Below are 23,725 nucleotides of genomic sequence, written 5' to 3'. Positions count from 1 at the left end.
ATCGCCCTTGAGAACCGCAACAATCGGACTGGCCTACTCGTTGAACTGGCGCAAAGATGCCCTCTCATTGCAGCCTGTCCAGCTCGATCTCCACTTTCTCTTGCATCATGTATGGCACCGCATGTGCCTTGTGGTGGATGGGTCGTGTACCGGGAACCAAGTGGATCTACACCTTCGCCCCAGAGAAATTTCCGATGCCTGGCTCAAACAACGATGCGAACTTGCTCAAAATCTGGGCACATGAGGCGTCATCGACGGACAAAAGCGCTCGGATGTTGTCCCAGCCAGTTTCTGCCGAACAGTGTGGGGCCATCTCCTGGTACAATCCATAGTGGTAGTTCGTGCACCGTTCCATCATAGCAGACTTTTACTGCTGCACTGCCAATTATAGGGATCAGCTCTTTAGTAAGAAACATAGACATAGAAAATAGGTGCAGGAGTAGGCCATTCAGCCCTTCTAGCCTGCACCGCCATTCAATGAGTTCATGGCTGAACATGCAACTTCAGTACCCCCTTCCTGCTTTCTCGCCATACCCCTTGATCCCCCCAGTAGTAAGGACTTCATCTAACTAGTATAAGTTCTCAGCTTGGTATGAATAGGGCTCTGCTTGGTCCTTTGTGCTTTATTGCACCACAGCCTCTCAGGCCTTTTTGCTCATGATAGACTGACTCGCGCCCGTGTCCAATTCCATGGATACTGGAATTCCATTCAGTTCAACATTTAACATTATCGGTGGACATTTTATGGTGAAGGTGTATACCCTGTACACTTCTGCCTTCTCACTTCAAGTCTCTAGTTCAGTTTGATCTGCCATGGATCGGTCTTCCTCTGCAATGTGGTGGTTTGCAGGATTTGCAGCTCGTCTGCACATTCGCTGGAGGTGTCTCATTGTTCCACAGCCTTTGCACGCATAGTTTTTGAAGCGGCATTGATGGGCTCGATGATCACCTCCGCAGCGCCAACAAGGTTTTAATTGCCTCGCATTCACACTTGATGGCGGACTCTGAGTCATCTGAGGTCGTGCAGTTGCAGGCGTGTACGTTCTGCCATGTGCATTCCTGCCTGAAAACGACATTACTTTGTGTACAGTACTTGTCGATGCATCTTTATGCTGCAAAATCTGTTTGGTGTTATCGCTGGTGGACATAAATGCCTGGGCTATCGTTATGGCTTTGCTCAGGTTCGGTGTTACAACAGTCAATAGCTTGTGAAGGATAACCTCATGGCCAATGCCAAGCACAAAAAAGTCTCTTAGCATTTGCTCCAGGAATCCACCGAATTCGCAATGTCCTGCAAGGCGCCTTAGTTCAGCAACGTAGCTCGCCACTTCCAGGCCTTCAGATCGTTGACATGTATAAAATCGATACCTTGCCATCAGAACGCTCTCCTTCGGATTTAGGTGCTCCCGGACCAGCGTACACAGTTCTTCATACGATTTGGTTGTTGGTTTCACCAGAGCGAGAAGATTCTTTGAGGTCATAGGTTGTTGCCCCGCAGACGGTGAGGAGGATCGCCCTTCGTTTGGCAGCGTTCTCATCCCCTTCCAGCTCGTTGGCCACGAAGTATTGATCGAGTCGCTCCACGAAGGCACCCCAATCATCACATTCTGAGAATTTCTCCGTGATACCAACAGTTCTCTGCATTTTCACGTGATGGTTCGTTATCTATTACTCGTCGTCAGTTGTTATGTCTTAAATAAAGCAATGTGACTGAGTATTGTAGACTTTAAGTGTGACCTTAGTCTCTTTATTCTGATTCCAGAGTGCTGGCACAGCATGGGAAACCTGCTTATATGCAGTACTCCCAAGGGATGCTGGGATCCCTTGGGACTCCAACAAATGCGCCCTCTGGTGGCGATAGAATGCTGGTTATAAGGTGTTGCACACATAACATTTCCCAACCTCCAAATCCCCATCCCAGCATGGAGCAGCATTATTTTCATCATGACCAAAATGTTACAACCACCCACCCCCCACATGAACATGTTTTGCCCTAATTCTACAACTATCCCCTCTCTATTCCAACTGCCATTTCCTCTCCGCTTGTTCTCCCTTCTTCCCAGTCACATCCACCTTCCCCTGGATTCTCTCCCTCTCTTCTCCATTGCTCCTCCTCATCTTTCCTTCCCTACTCAGTGCTCTCTCCCCTCCCTATTACCCTTCATGTCCTCTTTTTCCCACCTCGTCCTCCTTTCTTTCTCATCACTTCCACTATCCATCTACCTCCTTCCCTCCTCCCCTATGGTTCAATTCAATTATTTTCCACACACACTAACCTTACTAGATGGGATTATTACACTTGATCTTAACTCCGCACATTCAACATCACGGGAGATTAACTAAGATAAAGATAAAGCCCAGCATTTGCCCTTGGCCTTTAACAGCACCGCCAAGTCCCCTATCATCAGCATCTTGGGGTCATCACTGACCAGAAGCTTAAACAGGACCAGCCATATCAACATTTTAGTGACAAGAACAGAGCAGAGCCTAAGTACTCTGATGAGTGACTCACCTGCTGATGACCCCATAAAGCCCATTCACCATCTACAAGGTTTAAGTCAGAAATGTGATGGAATATTCTTCACGCACCTGGATGGATGAAGCTGCAACACATTAAGCCAGTACCATCTAGGATACAGCAGTTCGCTAGATCGGTGCCCCTGTACCAGACTAATTATCCTCTCATTCAACCACTGGCACACTACGGCTGCAGTATGTCCAATCTAAAGAATGCACTGCTGTAGCTCACCAAAGTTAATTTGCCAACCCCTCCCTGCCCAGCAACCTCTACCTCGGAGAAGAAAAGCAGCAATGTTGTGGAAACACCATCATTTCCAAATTCTCCTCCAAATCATAGAATGGCCTCCTTCTATGCTGTAACCATTCAGCCCATGCTGGCTCTCTGTAACTACACTTCAGCTAGTCCCACTCCCCTGCCCTTTCCCTGTAGCCTGCAAATTATTTTCCTTCAGGTACTTATCCAACTCCCTTTTGAAAGCCATGATTTAGTCTGCCTCCACCAACCTTTCAGGCAATGCTTTCCAGATCCTAACCACTCACTACGTAAAAAAAAAATTCCTCATGTCGCCTTTGATTCTTTTGCCAATCACGTTAAATCTGTGCCCTCTGGTCCTCAACCCTTCCGCCAATGGGAACAGTTTCCCTCTACTCTATCTAGACCCCTCATGATTTTGAACACCTCGATCAAATCTCCTCTCAACCTTCTCTGCTCTAAAGAGAACAGCCCAGCTTTTCTAGTCTAACCTTGTAACTAAAGTCCCTCGTCCCTGGAACCATTCTCGTAAATCTTTTCTGCACCCTCTCTAAGGCTTTCACATACTTCATAAAGTGCGGTGCCCAGAATTGGACAATATTCCTCTTGAGGCCAAACTAGTGTTTTATAAAGATTCATCATAACTTCCTTGCTTTTGTACTCTATGCCTCTATTTATGAAGCCCAGGATCCCGTATGTTTTTCTCAACCTGCCTTGCCACTGTTAATGACTTGTGCTCATATATCCCAGGTCTCTGTTCATGCACCCACTTTAGGTTTATACCCTTTAGTTTATATTGCCTCTCCTCGTTCTTCCGACCAAAATGTATCACTTTACACTTTTCTGCATTAAATTTCATCTGCCATGTGTCCGCCCATTTCATCAGCCTGTCTATGTCCTCTTGAAGCCCATCACTATTCTCCTCACTGTTCACTATACTTCCAAGTTTTGTGTCATCTGCAAATTTTGAAATTGTATCCTGTACACCCAAGTCCACATTATTATATATATCAAGAAAAGCAGTGGTCCTAATACCGACCAATGGGGAAGACCACTGTATACCCTCCTCCAGTCCGAAAAACAACTGTTCACCACTACACTCTGTTTCCTGTCACTTAGCCAATTTCATATCCATGCTGCCACTGTCCCTTTTATTCCATGGGCTTCAACTTTGCTGGCAAGCCTATTATGTGGCACTTTATCAAATGCCTTTTAGGAGTCCATGTACACCACACCAATTGCATTGTTCTCATTAATCCTCTCTTATCTCATCAAAAACTGCAATCAAGTTTGTTAAAAACTATTTGCCTTTAACAAATCTGTGCTGGCTTTCCTTAATTAATCCACACTTGTCTAAGTGACTGTTAACTTTGTCCCGGATTATCATTTCTAAAAGCTTCCCCATTACCGAGGTTAAACTGACTGGCCTATAGTTGCTGGGTTTATCCTTGCACCCTTTTTTAAACAAGACTAACATTTGCAAATCTCCAGTCCTTTGGCACCACTCCCATACTTAAGGAGGATTGAAAGATTATGGCCAACACCTCCCCGATTTCCTCCTTAACTTCCCTCAGCATCCTAGGATGCATGCCATCCGATCCTGTTGACTTATCAACTTTAAGTACAGCAGCCTTTCTAGTACCTCCACTTCATCAATTTTTATCTCATCCAGTATCTCCACTACCTCCTCCTTTATGACTTTGGCAACATATTCTTCCTTGTTGAAGACAGTTGCAAAGTACAGGTACTCATTTAGTTTCTCAACCATGCCCTCTGCCTCCATGCGTAGGTCTCCTTTTTAGTCCCGAATCGACCCACTCCTCCTCTTACTACCCGTTTACTATTTATATGCCTATAGAGGACTTTTGAATTCCCTTTTATGTTGGCTGCCAATCTATTCTCATACTCTCTCTTTGTCCTTCTTATTTTCATTTTCACTTCCCCTCTGAACTTTTTATATTCAGCCTGGTTCTCACTTGTATTCTCGACCAGACATTTGTCATATGCGCTCTTTTTTTGCTTCATCTTACTCTCTATCTCTTTCATCATCCAGGAAGCTCTGGGTTTAGTTGTTTGACCTCTCGCCTCGTGGGAATGTACCTCAACTGTACCCAAAATATCTCCTCTTTAAAGGCAGCCCATTGTTCGATTACAGTTTTGCCTCCCAATCTTTGATTCCAATTTACCCGGGCCCGATCCATTCTCAACCCACTAAAATTTGCCTTCCTCCAGTTAAGTATTTTTACTCCACATTGCTCATTGTCCTTTTCCATAGTTAATCTAAACCTTATGATACTATGATCACTGTTCCCTAAATGTTCGCCAACTGACACTTGCTTCACTTGACTCGCCTCATTCCCCAGAACCCGATCCAGCAATACCTCCTTCCTCATTCACACCATTCAGACTATATTATTCACACATACATGCATATAATATACACACACCATTCCTTTGCTGTCACTGGGTAAATATCCTGGAATTCCCTTCCAATACCGTGAGATACTGTCGCAGTTCAACGGGAGGCCTTCTCAGGAAAACTAGGGATGGGCGATAAATACGGCCTTGCCAGCATCGGCTACATCCCAACAACAAAGATACATTCACACAGTTATAACCGGTCTGGTGAGAGTGACTGCCCTTGACATCAAGGCAGCATTTGACCGAGTGTGGCACCAAGGAGCCCAACTATATTTGAAGTCAATGGGAATCATACCTAGCAAGCACGAAGATGGTTGTGGTTGTTGGAGGCCAATCAGCCCAGCCCCAGGACATTGCTGCAGGCATTCCTCAGAGCAGTGCCCTAGGCCCAACCATCTTCAGCTGCTTCATCAATGACCTTCCCTCCATCATAAGGTCAGAAGTGGGGATGTCTGCTGATGACCGGCTAAGTGAGTGGGCAAAAATTTGGCAGATGGAGTATAATGTGGGAAAATGTGAGGTTATCTATTTTGGCAGAAAAAATAGAAAAGCAAATTGTAATTTAAATGGAGAAAAAATGCAAAGTGCTGCAGTACAGAGAGACCTGGGGGTCCTTAAGCATGAAACACAAAAAGTTAGTATGCAGGTACAGCAAGTAATCAGGAAGGCAAATAGAATGTTGACCTTTATTGCAAGGTGGGTAGAGTATAAAAGCAGAGAAGACCTGCTACAACTGTACAGGGTATTGGTGAGGCCACACCTAGAGTACTGTGTACAGTTTTGGTCTCCATATTTAAGGAAGTATATACTTGCATTGGCAAGTATCCTTCACGGCAAGCAAGCCAAAAGGTGGGCAGAGGAAACGTTACAAGGACACCCTCAAAGCCTCCCTGATAAAGTGCAACATCCCCACTGACACCTGGGAGTCCCTGGCCAAAGACCGCCCTAAGTGGAGGAAGTGCATCAGAGAGGGCACTGAACACCTCAAGTCTCATCGCCGAGAGCATGCAGAAATCAAGCGCAGGCAGCGGAAAGAGCGTGCGGCAAACCAGTCGCACCCTCCCTTACCCTCAACGACTATCTGTCCCACCTGTGACAGGGACTGTGGTTCTCGTATTGGACTGTTCAGCCACTTAAGGGCTCATTTTTAGAGTGGAAGTAAGTCTTCGATTCTGAGGGACTGCCTATGATGATGACGATTTGCATTGGAGGCTGTTCAGAGAAGGTTTACTAGGTTGATTCCGGAGATGAGAGGGTTGACTTACGAAGATAGGTTGAGTAGGTTAGGCTTGTACACATTGGTGTTCAGAAGAATAAGAGGTGATCTTATCGAAACATATAAGATAAGGCTTGACAAGGTGGCTGCAGAGAGGATATTTTCACTCATAGGGGAAACTAAAACTAGGGGACAGTGTCTCAGAATAAGGGGCCGCACATTTAAAACTGAGATGAAGAGAAATTTCTTTTCTCAGAGGGTTGTAAATCTATGGAATTCTCTGCCCCAGAGAGCTGTGGAGGCTGGGTCTTTGAATATATTTAAGGCGGAGATAGACAGATTTTTGAGCGACAGGAAAGAAAGTGTTATGGGGAACGGGCGGGGAAGTGGAGCTGAGTCCATGATTAGATCTGCCATGATGTTATTAAATGGCGGAACAGGCTCAAGGGGCCAGGTGGTCTACTCCTGCTTCTATTTCTTGCGTTCTTATGATAGCACAGTGTTCAATTCCATTCGCAACACCTCAGATAATGAAGCAGTCCATGCCCGCATGCAGCAAGACCTGGATTACTTGCCACATGGTAAGTGGCAACATTCGTGCCACACAAGTGCCAGGCAATAAATATCCCCAACAAGCGAGAGTCTAACCACCACCCCTTTACATTCAATGGCATTACCATCACCAAATTCCCCACAATTAATATCCTTGGGGTCATTATTGACCAGAAACTTAACTGGACCAGCCACACAAATACTGTGGCTACAAGAGCAGGTCAGAGGCTGGGTATTCTGCAGAGAGTGTCTCACCTCCTGACTCCCCAAAGTCTTTCCACCATCTACAAGGCACAAGTCAGGAGTGTGATGGAATACGCTCTATTTGTCTGGATGAGTGCAGCTCAAACAACACTCAAGAAGCTCAACAAAGCAGCCAGCTTGATTGGCACCATCATCTCCAAGATTCCCTCCATGTTACACACCATCCTGACTTGGAAATATATCGCCGTTCCTTCATCATTGCTGGGTAAAAATCCTGGAATTCCCTCTCTAACAATACTGTGTAAGTGCCTTCACGGACTGCAATGGTGCACGATGGTGGCTCACCACCACCCTCTCAAGGGCATTTAAGGATGAGCAATAAATGCTGGTCTTGCCAGCGTCGCCCACATGCCATGGATGAATGAAAAGATCCATTAAATCGCTACTTTAACAAAACAGCAAAAAACCTAAAACTTAGCAAACCCGAGTTTCTTTAATATAAATTATTCATACTATTCTATTTCTAAGAATTATAATAATTTCCAAGTTAAAGCTGTTTTTTTTATTACACAAAACTAAAAATTATTACAAGGAGCAAAATCTTTGGGTTCCGAACTTACGTGGCTTCAATCACAACTCCCACCCCTGCAGGCTGTAAGGCTTCTGTGATTGCTATTGCAATTTGTTTGGTGAGACGCTCTTGTACTGTTGACAGGATGAATAATGTACCCATAAGAAAGGGGACCAGAGTTAACTGGGAAATTACACCATTTAATTGTGTGTTTTATTATTATATTCATAAAAATAAATTCTTAAGTTGTATTAGCCTGTTCAGAATAAAGAGTACGGTTTTATAACTTATACATATCACAATACATATGCAAGTTTCTTAATTCTCATCATTCTTAACTTTGTAATTTTAATATGTTCATTTAACCATCTATATAAGTCATTAACCACTAATCTAATCAAAGTAACATTTCTGTACAAGGTTATATTCATGTACTTTTTTAATGGTTTTTTTTGTATTCGTTCATGGGATCTGGGGCTCGCTGGCAAGACCAGCATTTATTGCCCATCCCTAATTGCCCTCAAGAAGGTGGTGGTGAGCCGCCCTTCTTGAACCGCAGAGAGTAGTGTCAACCACATTGCTGTGAGTCACACTTAGGCCAGATAAAGATAAAGATGAAGACGATAGATTTCCTTCCCTAGTGACATCAGTGAATCAGATGGGTTTTTACAACAATCTGGTCATTTCATGGTCACCATTACTGATACCAGCTTTTTAATTCCAGGTTAAAAAATTTAATTAACTGAATTTAAATTTCCCAGTTGCTGTGGTGGGATGTGAACTAGATCATTAGTCCAGGCCTCTGGATTACTAGTCCAGCAACATAATTACTCTGCTACCATGCTTCTGTTCTTAGTAGTGCTGAATAATATTTGCTCCAAGATGCTTCTTTACAGATAGCTAGTGACAGTATTTCTGTGGATTGTGGTGGGACAGGCAAACTCACTTTAATGTAGCAAAAGTATTGTTATTGAGCTTGTAAAATAAATAGTATAGACCTGGGCCCAGCGAAACCACCATCTTTCTGTTCATCTTCCACACACTCTCTTTCTCCCTCTATGCTTCTCAGCATTTCGCTCATCATATCTGTACCTCTACTTATCTTCACTTTCACTTTCTATCCATAAATCTTTCACGATGTCTCTTTTCTCCTGCATGTTTCCCACTTATCCCTATGCCTCTCGCACACATTCTCCCCTTCTAGGTCTCTATGGCTCATACTTTGGGCTCAATTTTCCCCAATGATTTGCGCCGTTTTTTGGCAGTCAGCTGCATTTTTTGGCGTATTGAATTTATGCCGTTTTTTTTTTCAAACTTTTCCCCTGCCATCTGTGCCAGTGTAACAGACTTAGTAACGATTTTTCTAGGCCAGTTTTTTTCACCTCAGAGGGGACGTTCCCCTCTGCACCGGTTTTTTTAATTGTTCACAGTTTGGCCAACATTTTTCTCCATTACGTTGGCGTATCTGGTCACTCCCAAAAAACCTTCTGGTGAGTTAAGAAACCAGCACACATTCACAAATCTGGGCTGAAAAGATACCATTGTTTTTAAATCGAAGGTTTTGGGGTGAGTCAAGAACTCTGTCAAAATCAATTATAAAGTTCAACTTTTTTTTAACCTGTCAACGTAGAAGTGTAAATTTGTTGGATTTCACAAGTTTTCTCATTTTTTAAACTCACTCACACTCTACCAACGAACATCTTGGAAGGCCTGGAGGGTTGTAGGTTTGGCCGGCAGAATCAGCCTTGCGCCCGGACACAGCGGCTCAGGGTTCAGCTACAAAACAAGCCGTGGGGGGAGGGGGGAGGGGGGAGGGAGAGAGCCGATCTTACGGCTTGTAGCCCGGGGAGGGGGAGGGAGAGAGAGGTCACGAGACTCAAGGGGGGCGGGGGGGCTGGTGGGTGGGGAAGAGAGAGGAGAGGTCACAAGACCTTTGTGTGTGGTCCATCCATACAGACCTTGGGGAGAGAGAGAACTGCGAATCTGTGTTGCCTGCTTTCCTACCGTTTTGAGCTTCTTTGAAAGTTTAACTAAGTATGGGGACAATACTGACAATGCCATACCTTGTGCGAGCCTTCTGCATCATGGTGCTACGTAGGAGACAATTGATTAGAGCTCATCGCATCAGGAACATCAGAGCTCGTAGGGTGCTGGGCAGGAGGCCTTCCCCACCTCGGGTATATCGAGACAGGCGTTCGTACCTGCATCTGAGTGATGCAGAAAGTGTCAGAAGGCTGCGTTTCCGCAAAGAAGTTGTCCGTAAGATCTGTGAGTTGGTGAAAGCAGACCTGCAGCCGAGAAGCGTCAGGAGGACTGCTTTGTCAGTTGAAGTGAAGGTTACAGCTGCACTTTCATTCTACGTCTCCAGATCGTTTCAAGCTACAACTGGGGATGTGTGCATCATCTCTCAGCATGCAACACATGTCTCCATTCGCCACATCACGGCTGCACTATATACGTGGAGAAATGACTTCATCAAGCTCCCCATGACCGCCCAAGCAATCCATGACAGGGCTGTGAGCTCCTCAAGGATTGCTGGCTTCCCAAAGATACAGGGCTGCATTGAGTGTACCCTTGCGAGCACCGTTGCAGGATTTCAAGGTGTACAGGAATAGAAAAGGCTTCCACTCCATTAATGTGCAGCTCGTGTGTGATGACAAGCATCGCATCATGTCAGTCGATGCAAGATAACCTGGCAGCACCCATGATGCGTTCATCCTACGCAACAGCGTTATATCTGCCATGTTTGAGCAGCAGCCAGAAGGGCAGAGCTGGCTACTGTGAGACAAAGGGTACGGCCTCGCCACCAGGCTCACGACGCCCCTACGCATAACCCGGACGGAAGCTGACCGTGAATACAACATGTCGCACATTGTGACGCGCAACATCATTGAGAGTACCATTGGCATATTGAAACAGCGTTTCAATGCCTGGACCATTCTAGGCTACTTTCTGTACTCCCCTGAGACTGTCGGTCAGTTCATTGTTGTGTGCTGCATGCTGCATAACTAAGCCATCATGAAGCAGCAGCACCTGGTAGTGGAAGACCCACCTGCGGTGAGAGTGGTTGATGATAATGATGTGGAAGATGCAGGTGACGAGCAGGATGAGGATGAGGAGGAGGAAGAGGAGGATGATGATGATGAGGAAGCCATGCAAGTGCCTGAGGCCGGAGCACGATGGCGGAGGAGGGCGGGCCATCATGCTCCTATAACAATTGCTGGAGCCTTGCACCAGCAGCTCATCCGTGAATGCTTTACTGATGCCTGAGGGCTCAGCAACAACTATTCCACATGGACATGTTTATTGTTTGGAGCTGTTCCGTAATGTTGTGTTGTGTTAATGGAACATGATTCAGTTTTAATGTAAAATATTTTATTCAAAAGTTTACAATGTACTTAACTTTAATAAAATTATTCTTGTATCAAACTACTTTAATATCACTCTTTAAGATCACTTTAAAAACTTTAAGATCACTTATAAACTTGTAAATTTACACTAACTTACAAAAAACTTTTAATTTGAGAACAGTTACACCAATAATAACATCATCATAGGCAGTCCCTCGGAATCGAGCAAGACTTGCTTCCACTCCCAAAGTGAGTCCTTTGATGGCTGAACAGTCCAATACGAGAGCCACAGACCCTGTTACAGGTGGACAGACATTCGTCGAGGGAAGGGGCTGGTTTGCCGCGTGCTCCTTCCGCTGCCTGTGCTTGACCTCTTCATGCTCTTTGCGTTGAGACTCGAAGAGCTCAATGCCCTCCCGGATGTACTTTCTCCACCTAGGGCGGTCTTCGGCCAGGGTCTCCCAGGTGTCAGTGGTGATGTCGCACTTTACCAGGGAGGCTTTGAGGGTGTCCTTGTAACGTTTCCGCTGCCCACCTTTTGGCTCATTTGCCATGAAGGAGCTCCGCATAAAGCATTTGCTCAGGGAGTCTCGTATCTGGCATGCGAACTATGTGGCCTGCCTAGTGAAACTGATTGAGTGTGGTCAGTGCTTCAATACTGGGGATGTTAGCCTGGACGAGGACACTGATGTTGGTACGCCTGTCCTCCCAGGGAATTTGCAGGATCTTGCGGAGACATCGTTGGTGATATATCTCCAGCGACTTGAGGTCTATACATTGTCCATGCCTCTGATCCATACAGGAGGGCGGGTATTACTACAGCCCTGTAGACCATGAGCTTGGTGGTACATGTGAGGGCCTGGTCTTCAAACACTCTTTTCCTCAGACGGCTGAAGGCTGCACTGGTGCAACAACAGCAGCAAAGAAAGGCTGCACCCATCTCTCATCCCCCTTAGTCTAAGACCGCCCGCTGTGCTTGGACTCTCCATCACCCATGCCCGCAGGTGGTGGCGCAGTGTTTTTGGGCTTGGTACCAAGCTTATTCCTTCTAACATCTCGGGTACTGAGCACCTCTTGAAGGTGGAGGGCGTCAGCATCAAGCTGTAAGTGGGAGGGCCTGGCTTTGGGCTCTTCAGGAGCTGGTGTGGGGATTGCAGTGGGAGTGGCAGTTGCTTCTGTCAATGGGTGCGGGGTCTGGGTATGTTCCCTTATTGCAGCAGCCAACTCACACATGCTGTCCCTCATGCACCCTGACAGTTTCTCAGCGGACTACAACAATCACAGAAACATAGAAAATAGGTGCAGGAGTAGGCCATTCGGACCTTCGAGCCTGCACCACCATTCAATAAGTTCATGGCTGTTCATGCACTTCAGTACCCCATTCCTGCTTTCCCTCCATACCCCTTGATCCCTTTAGCCATAAGAGCCACATCTAACTCCCTTTTGAATATATCTAACGAACTGGCCTCAACAACTTTCTGTGGTAGAGAATTCCACAGGTTCACCACTTTCTGAGTGAAGAAGTTTCTCCTCATCTCTGTCTTAAATGGCTTACCCCTTATCCTTAGACTGTGACCCCTGGTTCTGGACTTCCCCAACATCGGGAACATTCTTCCTGCATCTGGCCTGTCCAATCCCATCAGAATTTTATATGCTTCTATGAGATCCCCTCTCATTCTTCTAAATTCCAGTGAATATAAGCCTAGTCGATCCACTCTTTCTTCATATGTCAGTCCTGTCATCCCGGGAATCAGTCTGGTGAACCATCGCTGCACTCCCTCAATAGCAAGAATGTCCTTCCTCAGATTAGGAAAGCAAAACTGTACACAATATTCAAGGTGTGGCCTCACCAAGGCCCTGGAGTAAGACCTCCCTGCTCCTATACTCAAATCCTCTTGCTATGAAGGCCAACATACCATTTGACTTCTTCACCGCCTGCTGTACCTGCATGCCAACTTTCAATTTCTGATTTACCATGACACCCAGGTCTCGTTGCACCTCCCCTTTTCCTAATCTGTCACCATTCAGATAATAATCTGTCTTCCTGTTTTTACCACCAAAGTGGATAACCTCACATTTATCTACATTATACTGCATCTACCATGTATTTGCCCACACACCTAACCTGTCCAAGTCACTCAGCAGCCTCTTAGCATCCTCCTCACAGCTCACACTGCCACCCAGCTTAGTGTCATCTGCAAAATTGGAGATATTACATTCAATTCCTTCGTCTAAATCATTAAAGTATATTGTAAATAGCTGGGGTCCCAGTACTGAACCTTGCAGTACCCCACTAGTCACTGCCTGCCATTCTGAAAAGGACCCGTTTATCCCGACTCTCTGCTTCCTGTCTGCCAACCAGTTGTCTATCCATGTCAGTACATTACCCCCAATACCATGTGCTTTAATTTTGCACACTAATCTCTTGTGTGGGACCTTGTCAAAAGCCTTTTGAGAGTCTAAATACACCACATCCACTGGCTCCCCCTTGTCCACTCTACTAGTTACATCCTCAAAAAACTCGAAGATTTGTCAAGCATGATTTCCCTTTCATAAGTCCATGCTGACTTGGACCGATCCGGTCACTGCTTTCCAAATGCGCTGCTGTTACATCTTTAATAATTGATTCCAACATTTTCCCCACTACCGATGTCAGGCTAACCAGTCTATAATTCCCTGTTTTCTCTTTCCCTCCTTTTTTAAAAAGTGGGGTTGCATTATCTACTCTCCAGTCCATAGGAACTGATCCAGAGTCAATAGAATGTTGGAAAATGACCACCAATAAGAACATAAGAATTAGGAACAGGAGTAGGCCATCTAGCCCCTCGAGCCTGCTCCACCATTCAATAAGATCATGGCTGATCTGGTCATGGACTCAGCTCCACTTACCCGCCCACTCCCCGTAACCCTTAATTCCCTTATTGGTTAAAAATCTATCTATCTTTGACTTGAAAACATTCAATGAGCCAGCCTCAACTGCTTCCTTGGGCAGAGAATTCCACAGATTCACAACCCTCTGGGAGAAGAAATTCTTTCTCAACTCGGTTTTAAATTGGCTCCTCCGTATTTTGAGGCTGTGCCCCCTAGTTCTAGTCTCCCCACCAGTAGAAACAACCTCTCTGCCTCTATCTTGTCTATCCCTTTCATGATTTTAAATGTTTCTATAAGATCACCCCTCATCCTTCTGAACTCCAAGGAGTAAAGACCCAGTCTACTCAATCTATCATCATAAGGTAACCCCCTCATTTCTGGAATCAGCCTAGTGAATTATCTCTGTACCCCTTCCAAAGCTAGTATATCCTTCCTTAAGTAAGGTAACCAAAACTGCACGCAGTACTCCAGGTGCGGCCTTACCAATACCTTATACAGTTGCAGCAAGACCTCCCTGCTTTTGTACTCCATCCCTCTCGCAATGAAGGCCAACATTCCATTCGCCTTCCTGATTACCTGCTGCACCTGCAAACTAACCTTTTGGGATTCATGCACAAGGAAGAGGTGGGCACCGGAGGGACTGGAGTGCATCATCACGCCCGGCAACCAAATTTTAATTTGATTTTATGTTTTAAAGTTTAATTTGTTTTAATTGCCGGTGTTTTTAGTGTCCCCTTCCCTTTTATAGGGGGCACTGTGGAAAAATTGTGATTTTAGTGCCCAAAAAAAAAGAAAAACACAAAAAAAAACACAAAAAAAGGAAAAAAAAAAAGGGCCTTGTAAATGTCTGCTGTGTCATCCAGGGCGGGTGGCACGGTTTAATGTTTTATGTTTTGCAGATAAACTCCAAAAAGAGTTTCATGCACAAGGAGGGGTCGTTCAACCTGACTGCCTGCCTCTCTTCCGCGCGTACATTCGCACCAGGGTGTCCTTGGAGATGGAGCACGCGGTGTCCACTGGTACGCTCGCGGCCTTCCGCGAGAGGTGGGCACCGGAGGGACTGGAGTGCATCATCACGCCCAGGAACCAAATTTTAATTTGATTTTACGTTTTAAAGTTTAATTTGTTTTAATTGCCGGTGCTTTTAGTGTCCCCCTTCCCTTTTATAGGGGGCACTGGGGAAAAATGTGATTTTAGTGCCCAAAAAAAACCCAAAAAAAAAGAAAAACACAAAAAAGGAAAAAAAAAAAGGGCCTTGTAAATGTCTGCTGTGTCATCCAGGGCGGGTGGCACAGTTTAATGTTTTTTGTTTTACAGGTAGACTCTAAAAGAGTTTCATGCACAAGGAGGGGTCGTTCAACCTGACTGCCTGCCTCTCTTCCGCGCGTACATTCGCACCAGGGTGTCCTTGGCGATGGAGCACGCGGTGTCCACCGATACGCTCGCGGCCTTCCGCGAGAGGTGGGCACCGGAGGGACTGGAGTGCATCGTCACGCCCGGCAATCAAATTTTAATTTGATTTTATGTTTTAAAGTTTAATTTGTTTTAATTGCCGGTGCTTTTAGTGTCCCCCCTCCCCTTTTATAGGGGGCACTGGAAAAAATGTGATTTTAGTGCCCAAAAAAAACCCCCAAAAAAACAAGAAAAACACAAAAAAAAACACAAAAAAAAGAAAAAAAGGGCCTTGTAAATGTCTGGTGTGTCATCCAGGTCGGGTGGCACGGTTTAATGTTTTATGTTTTTCAGATAAACTCCAAAAAGAGTTTCATGCACAAGGACCCCCAGGTCCCTCTGCACCACAGCATGTTGTAATTTCTCCCCATTCAAATAATATTCCCTTTTACTGTTTTTTTTCCCAAGGTGGATGATCTCACACTTTCCGACATTGTATTCCATCTGCCAAACCTTAGCCCATTCGCTTAACCTATCCAAATCTCCTTGCAGCCTCTCTGAGTCCTCTACACAACCCGCTTTCCCACTAATCTTAGTGTCATCTGCAAATTTTGTTGCACTACACTCTGTCCCCTCTTCTAGGTCATCTATGTATATTGTAAACAGTTGTGGCCCCAGCACTGATCCCTGTGGCACACCACTAACCAATGCATTCACTATTTCTAGGACCACTTTCTTAAGTACTCTGGGATACAGACCATCAGGCCCTGAGGATTTATCGGCCTTCAATTTTCCAAACACAATTTGCTGACTAATAAGGATTTCCTTTAGTTCCTCCTTCTCGCTAGACCCTCGGTCACCTAGTATTTCCGGAAGGTTAATTGTGTCTTCCTTAGTGAAGACAGAACCAAAGTATTTGTTCAATTGGTCTGCCATTTCTTTGTTCCCCATTATAAATTCACCTGATTCTGACTGTAAGGGGCCTATATTTGTCTTCCCTAATGGCCAGTACTACCTCTGACACTCCCTCTCTCAATGCCAGTGTCGTGGTTTACTCTACCTCTGACATTCACTCCCTCATGGCCACTATTCCCTCACTGATGGTCCCGGCGAGTGTTGTTACTTCTCCCGACAGTCCCACTACCTCATCACTCACCCCACTGATGGTGTCCAGGAGTGATTGGGTAAGGTCAATGCTCTCAGCACTCAATGACATCATCTGAACCACATCTGTTACATCCTGCAACTCAGGAGAGCATGGTCGAGCTCTCCTTCCCCTCCTCACCCTGGGTGTGGCTCGCTGCATTCCACTGGGACCCGCAGCCTCGGACGGTGGGGCCCTGGGTGTGCCTCGCTGCATTCCATTGGGACCCGCAGCCTGGGACAGTGGGGCCTTGGTTGTGCCTCGCTGCACCCCACTACTGGGACCCGCAACCTCGGAAACCATGGAATGTCCCACCAACACTCAAACCACTAGTCACGGAAGGGGCTGGCACCTCCATGAGCGGCATGTCCTCCATATTCAGTACAGCAGTGGGAGCTTCATCCAGCTCGGTCCACTCCCCCTCCCCCCCATGTTCTTGGTCTGGAGGATTGGATTGTAAGATGTTCTCCTCTTCAGGCTCATCCTCATCTGAATCTTCTTCTGCATCATCAGGATTGGCCTCCAGTTCTGCAAAATATAACAGAACAGGCAAATGGTTAGCAGCAGAGGAGGGGGCAGGATGGGTGGCATGAGTAGGCTCACACATCGCAGACCAGGCAGCAGGTTGATTTGAAGGGCCACAATTAATTTGCAGGACTTACCCTCTCCCCCGAGTATGGGCCCAGCATGTGCAATACTGATTGCTTTTCTCCAGGCAGGACCCATCAAAGCAATGGCCCTCTCTTCCAAGGGTACCAGTGGGTGCAGATTTGCCGGTCCTCTTCCTGTTCGTGTTCTTTGCCTTTTGTTGTGGGCCACTTTCCTCTGCAAAGATGAAAATGCAACTTTTTAGAAAGGATGTCTTTCTGATGGGTGGGACCATATACAGCTGGTCACATTTACAATTGCATTGAACAAATGAAAATATTACTTACACTAACTACTTGACCAAGGTCCTGCCATTTCTTTTACACTGGCTTCCAGATCTCGTGATGTTCACCATTGCACAGTAATCTTCTGCAACTTGGTTCCAGAGTTTCTTCATTTCTTTTGCTGGAACTTTTATATCACCTCTGCTGGTATCCAGCTCCTGTCATCTGTTCTCAATCACAGTAACTAGTGCCTCCACGTCTTCCAGCAAGAAATTCTTAGTCCTTGGTCCGCGTTGCATCTTGTATAGCTCCAGCTGCGATTTTCCCAATGCTTTCACACAGCACTCCTTCTCTCACACACAGCACGCCTTCTCACACACACAACTGGTTCTTGAAAAATGGCTGATTGTCAAATCCAAGCTGTACTGAGCATGCGTGTCCATTGCAACGACGTCAAAAAACGTAAAAAGTTTTTACGCGCATGCGCAGAAGATGCGTTATTGTTTTTTGGCGCAGATAGCAGGTTCCACCCCCCGAGGCGACTGGACACGCTGTGTGGCGCCAAATTCAAATTATACATTGGGGAAAGTTTGCCAAAATATTTCTGCTGCATTTCTGGCCTAGAAAACCCCGGTATAATTCTGGCAATACACTAGAAAAAGGGCTTGGGAAAATTGAGCCCTTTCTCTCATTTCTAACTCTCTCTCTGCTTATTTGACTTGTTTTCATCCACTCAATTAGTCTTTCCTTTGTGGTGTCTCTTCTCTTTTATGTATGTTTCCCACACTCTCTGCCTCTCAGACACTTTCTCTCCCTCTGCATGTTTTTCTTGTTCTTTCTTCATCTACATAAGAACATAAGAAATAGGAGCAGGAGTAGGCCATAAGGCCCCTCGAGCCTGCTCCGCCACTCAATAAGATCATGGCTGATCTGATCATGGACTCAGCTCTACTTCCCTGCCCGCTCTCCATAACCTCTTATCTGCTTATCATTTAAATAAATTTAAGACAGAAGTAGGCAGTTTCTTAATGTCCCAGCTTCCACGGCTGAGCCAGCGAATTCCACAGATTCACAACCCTCAGAGAAGAAATTTCTCCTCATCTCAGTTCTAAATGGGCGGCCCCTTATCCTAAGATTATGCCCTCTATTTCCCCGCCAGTGGAAACATCCTCTCTGCATCCACCTTGTCAAGCCCCCTCATAGTCTTATACATTTCTATAAGATCATCTCTCATTTTTCTGAATTCCAATGAGTAGAGGCCCAACCTACTCAACCTTTCCTCATAAGTCAACGCCCTCATCCCCAGAATCAATCTAGTGAACCTTCTCTGAACTGCCTCCAAAGCAAGTATATTCTTTCGTAAATATGGAAACCAAAACTGCACGCATGTGTAGCCTTACCAATACCTTGTACAGCTGTAACAAGACTTCCCTGCTTTTATACTCCATTCCCTTTGCAATAAAGGCCAAGATTCCATTGGCCTTCCTGATCACATGCTGTACCTGCATACTATCATTTTGTGTTTCATGCACAAGTACCCCCAGGTCCAGCTGTACTGCAGCACTTTGCAATCTTTCTCCATTCAAATAATAACTTGCTCTTTGATTTTTTTCTGCCAAAGTGCATGACCTCACATTTTCCAACATTATACTCCATCTGCCAAATTCTTGCCCACTCACTTAGCCTGTCTAAGTCTTCCTGCAGCCTCTTTATGTCCTCCTCATACATTACCCTTCCTCCCATCTTTGTATCGTCAGCAAACTTGGCTACGTTACACTCAGTCCCTTCTTCCAAGTCGTTAATATAGATTGTAAATAGTTGGGGTCCCAGCACTGATCCCTGCGGCACCCCACTCGTTACTGATTGCCAACCAGAGAATGAACCATTTATCCTAACTTGCTGTTTTCTGTTTGTCAGCCAATCTTCTATCCATGCTAATATATTACCCCCAAACACGTGAACTTTTATCTTGTGCAGTAACCTTTTGTGTGACACTTTGTCAAATGCCTTCGGAAGTTCAAATACCCCACATCCACTGGTTCCCCTTTATCCACCCTGTTCGTGACATTCTCAAAGAATTCCAGCAAATTAGTCAAACATAACTTTCCCTTCATAATTATCTATGTTCTTTATTCATGCCCGTTCCTTTCGTCTCCTATGGAGACCAGCTGCACACGTATGCTAATAAAGATACTACCCCAGATAGTCCTGCAGCAGCAAGATTGGTGGCATACACCATAAATTGAGCTGTTTAGAGCGCCGATCTCGCTATCAACAAGTTCCTCCATATTTCCCTGCGTTTCTAATTAGAATACGCCCCAGCATAGATGGCAGCATATTGGAAGCAAGACAGCCATTTGCTAAATACATAAATGGGGTGTCAATGTAAAGAATTAAAATGGCTTTTATGCAAAGCCGAAATAGGCACTCATCAAAAGTGCAACTCCCACCAGGTCGGCCACTTCTCGGTGGAATAAGTTGGTCTGATTCGGTTTACACCACCTGTTAAAATGTCATGCATTTGAGTTTGGAGACCAGCAATGGTTTCTTCTGATCCTATGCTCCTAGTTATATAGAGCAGTAACAATAATTCTAAATCAAATGGCAATTCGATAAAGCAAATGTTTATGATTGTTGTGTTTTTGAAGGTTTTAGTTTCAGTTCGTGCCACCTGCATCTAATTTGAATAGATCCATTAACTGGGGGGATTATCGGTTTCCACTATTCGGTATTAGACCAAAGATCACACTGATTACACTTCAAATGGGGCTAGAATGATTTAAAAATGCAAACAAATTTTAAATACATTTAAAAAGTTTGTTAACTTCTTACCTTGGAGTCTCCTACTGTAAATTTCAACAATCCTGGAAAACAAAATCAGGTAAGTACTTTCTTTAAACAAGTATGAAGCCAGAAGCAAAACTTTCCTTTTACCCAAATATTCTTAAAAGTTCTGTATCAAAATTATTTTAAAAAATGTATTCAGATTTACGGTTCTGATTATTTCTCTAATGTTAACCATTTTAAAATAATCTGATTACAATCCATATAAAATAAAATATGCATATTTTGAAATCTGAAAAGATCTTTCAGAACTCAAATAAGTAAAAATACCAGATGGATAAATGTTTGAGAAAATGCTTTATTTCAATAAATACTCCAATACCATGTTATCCGAGAATATGCTTCCATTCTATGTAGAAGGAACAGAAATGTTCCAGTAGCAGAGAAAATTCATATAGTAAATTAAGTCAGAGGGTTTCCATTCTCCTATCTGGTTGCCTAGGTGAATTTCCATTTCATGCTCATGGAGGTGCACGTACCTCTATCCTGAAGGCAATATAAAAGGTCAATGCTCCATGGATCATCAAGAGAACAAGACATTAAAATGTGGAGGCAGTTCCACTTTCCATGAAACATGCTTTTTGAAATAATCTTTCTGCAGGCCAAATAACCCCTCTCAGTGGTAGAGTATTTTCACCATTAATTAGCTTAGTTTAGGTCCTTTAAATATAGATTGATCTTACAAATATTTCAATCTTACATTTGAACAATTAAATTAAGAAATTACGTGCTTTAAAAAAAGATATATTGCTAAAATAGTAATCCTGCAAAATATCTGGACATATTGAGCAATTAATAGATTATTAGCCTTTTTTCTAATTCATGAAATCAGATGATTTTTTTCCAAGCCAGCGAAGAACAACAGTGTTTAATTACTTTTAGTAAAAGATCTTTGATTACTTAGAGTTACTGGTGTACTTTAACACACTTGCCAGATGTAATCACATTTGAATAATCAGCTTATAGTTACTTAACACAGGTCACTTTGGAGTCATGTTTGGAATCTACTGTAAAATGTAAACACACATTTACAAGGAGGCTTATATTCGATGCAAGGAAGTCGCAACAAGGAATGTTTCAAGTTTAAAGTTGCCTGTCATGCACTATCTTCTTCCTTCCCTGATCAGTAATAGTGCACACAATAAGGTCTCATTAGTCACATCACAGGTAGTGCTTGGTAAATAGGCCATATATATTTGAAAGATAGATAGACCTACAGAAAATCTATGAAAAATTAGTCTAATATAATAAGACACTGCAATTTAAATTACTTAGTCATTTTGTTCAATACCTGGGAAGTGAATTGTAAAGGCTGTGTAATTACATGCTCAGCGGGTTTCATCCAAATAAAATCTCACAGATTTATTACAAAATGCCAACTAGTTAGTCACAAATTTGATCGATATATGTAGTCTCAATGCATCTAACATAACAACATAAGAAATAGGAGCAGGATTAGGCCGAGTCTGCTCCGCCATTTAATATGATCATGGCTGATCCGATCATGGACTCGGGTCCACTTCCCTTCCCCTTATTCTCTTATCGTTTAAGAAACTGTCTATTTCTGTCTTAAATTTATTCAATGTCCCAGCTTCCACAGCTCTCTGAGGCAGCGAATTCCACAGATCCACAACCCTCTAAGAGAAGAAATTTTTCCTCATCTCAATTTTAAATGGGCGGTGCCTTATTCTAAGATTATGCCCTCTAGTTCTAGTCTCCCCTATCAATAGAAACATCCTCTCTGCATCCATCTTGTCAAGCTCCCTCATAATCTTATATGTTTCAATAAGATCACACCTCATTCTTCTGAATTCCAATGAGTAGAGGCCCAACCTACTCAATCTTTCCTTATAAGTCAACCCCCTCATCTCCGGAATCAACCTTGTGAACCTTCTCTGAACTGCCTCCAAAGCAAGTATATCCTTTCGTAAATATGGAAACCAAAACTGCACGCAGTTTTCCAGGTGTGGCCGCACCATACCCTGTACAAATGTAGCAAGACTTCCCTGCTTTTATACTCCATCCCCTTATATATCTTGTATTCACTGGAGTTCAGAAGAATGAGAGGGGACCTCATAGAAACGTTTAAAATCCTGACGGGTTTGGACAGGTTAGATGCAGGAAGAATGTTCCCAATGTTGGGGAAGTCCAGAACCAGGGTCACAGTCTAAGGATAAGGGGTAAGCCATTTAGGACCGAGATGAGGAGAGACTTCTTCACCCAGAGAGTGGTGAACCTGTGGAATTCTCTGCCACAGAAAGTGGTTGGGGCCAATTCACTAAATATATTCAAAAGGGAGTTAGATGAAGTCCTTACTACTCGGGGGATCAAGGGGTATGGCGAGAAAGCAGGAATGGGGTACTGAAGTTTCATGTTCAGCCATGAACTCATTAAATGGCGGTGCAGGCTAGAAGGGCTGAATGGCCTGCTCCTGCACCTATTTTCTATGTTTCTATGTTTCTAAAGGCCAAGATTCCATTGGCCTTCCTGATCACTTGCTGTACCTGCATGCTAACCTTTTGTGTTTCATGCAAAAGTACCCCCAGGTCCTGCTGACTTTGCAACCTTTCTCCATTTAAATAATAACTTGCTCTTTGATTTTTTTTCTGCCAAAGAGCATGACCTCACACTTTCCAACATTATACTCCATCTGCCAAATTTTTGCCCACTCACTTAGCCTGTCTATGTCCTTTTGCAGATTTTTTGTGTTCTCCTCACATATTGCTTTTCCTCCTATCTTTGTATCGTTGGCAAACTGGGCTACGTTACACTCGGTCCCTTCCTCCAAGTCGTTAATAGATTGTAAATAGTTGGGGTCCCAGCACTGATCCCTGCGCCACCCCACTGGTTACTGATTGCCAACCCGAGAATGAAACATTTATCTTGATTCTCTGTTTTCTGCTGGTTAGCCAATCCTCTATCCATGCTAATATATTACCCCCAACCCTGTGAACTTTTATCTTGTGCAGTAACCTTTTATGTGGCACCTTGCCAAATGCCTTCTGGAAGTCCAAATACACCACATCCACTGGTTACATCCTCAACGAATTCTAGCAAATTTATCAAACATGACTTCCCCTTCATAAATCCATGCTGACTCTGCCTGATTGAATTTTGCTTTTCCAAATGTCCTGCTACTGCTTCTTTAATAATGGACTCCAACATCTTCCTAACCACAGATGTTAGGCTAACTGGTCTATAGTTTCCTGCTTTTTGTCTGCCTCCTTTTTTAAATAGGGGCGCTACATTTGCAGTTTTCCCATCTGCTGGGACCTCCCTAGAATCCAGGGAATTTTAGTAAATTACAACCAATGCATCCACTATCCCTGCTGCTATTTCTCTTAAGATCCTAGGATGCAAGCATCAGGTCCAGGGGATTTATCTGCCTTTAGTCCCATTATTTTACTGAGTTCCAGCTCCTTAGGTGATTGTGATAAGTTCCTCCCCCACTATAGCCCCTTGACAATCCACTGTTGGAATATTGTTATTGTCCTCTACCGTAAAGATACAAAATA

General features: G+C 44.3%; 1 protein-coding gene across 1 annotated transcript in view; it reads right to left on the bottom strand.

Moving 5' to 3' along the window:
• gch1 (GTP cyclohydrolase 1) overlaps window positions 1-23,725 on the bottom strand; it is a 106,395-nt gene that overhangs the window by 11,637 nt on the left and 71,033 nt on the right. The window contains exons 4-5 of the mRNA XM_070879184.1: window positions 20,199-20,230; window positions 7,787-7,871 (exon numbers count right to left, since the gene is read on the bottom strand). Coding sequence (XP_070735285.1) covers window positions 7,787-7,871; window positions 20,199-20,230 — 117 coding nt within the window. The remainder of the gene's footprint in view (window positions 1-7,786; window positions 7,872-20,198; window positions 20,231-23,725) is intronic.

The sequence above is a fragment of the Pristiophorus japonicus genome, chromosome 4 (genome assembly GCF_044704955.1).
Source record: "Pristiophorus japonicus isolate sPriJap1 chromosome 4, sPriJap1.hap1, whole genome shotgun sequence".
Lineage (NCBI taxonomy): Eukaryota > Metazoa > Chordata > Chondrichthyes > Pristiophoridae > Pristiophorus > Pristiophorus japonicus.
Note: the sequence above shows the minus strand (reverse complement) of the source record. Positions and strands in the feature narration are given on the sequence as shown.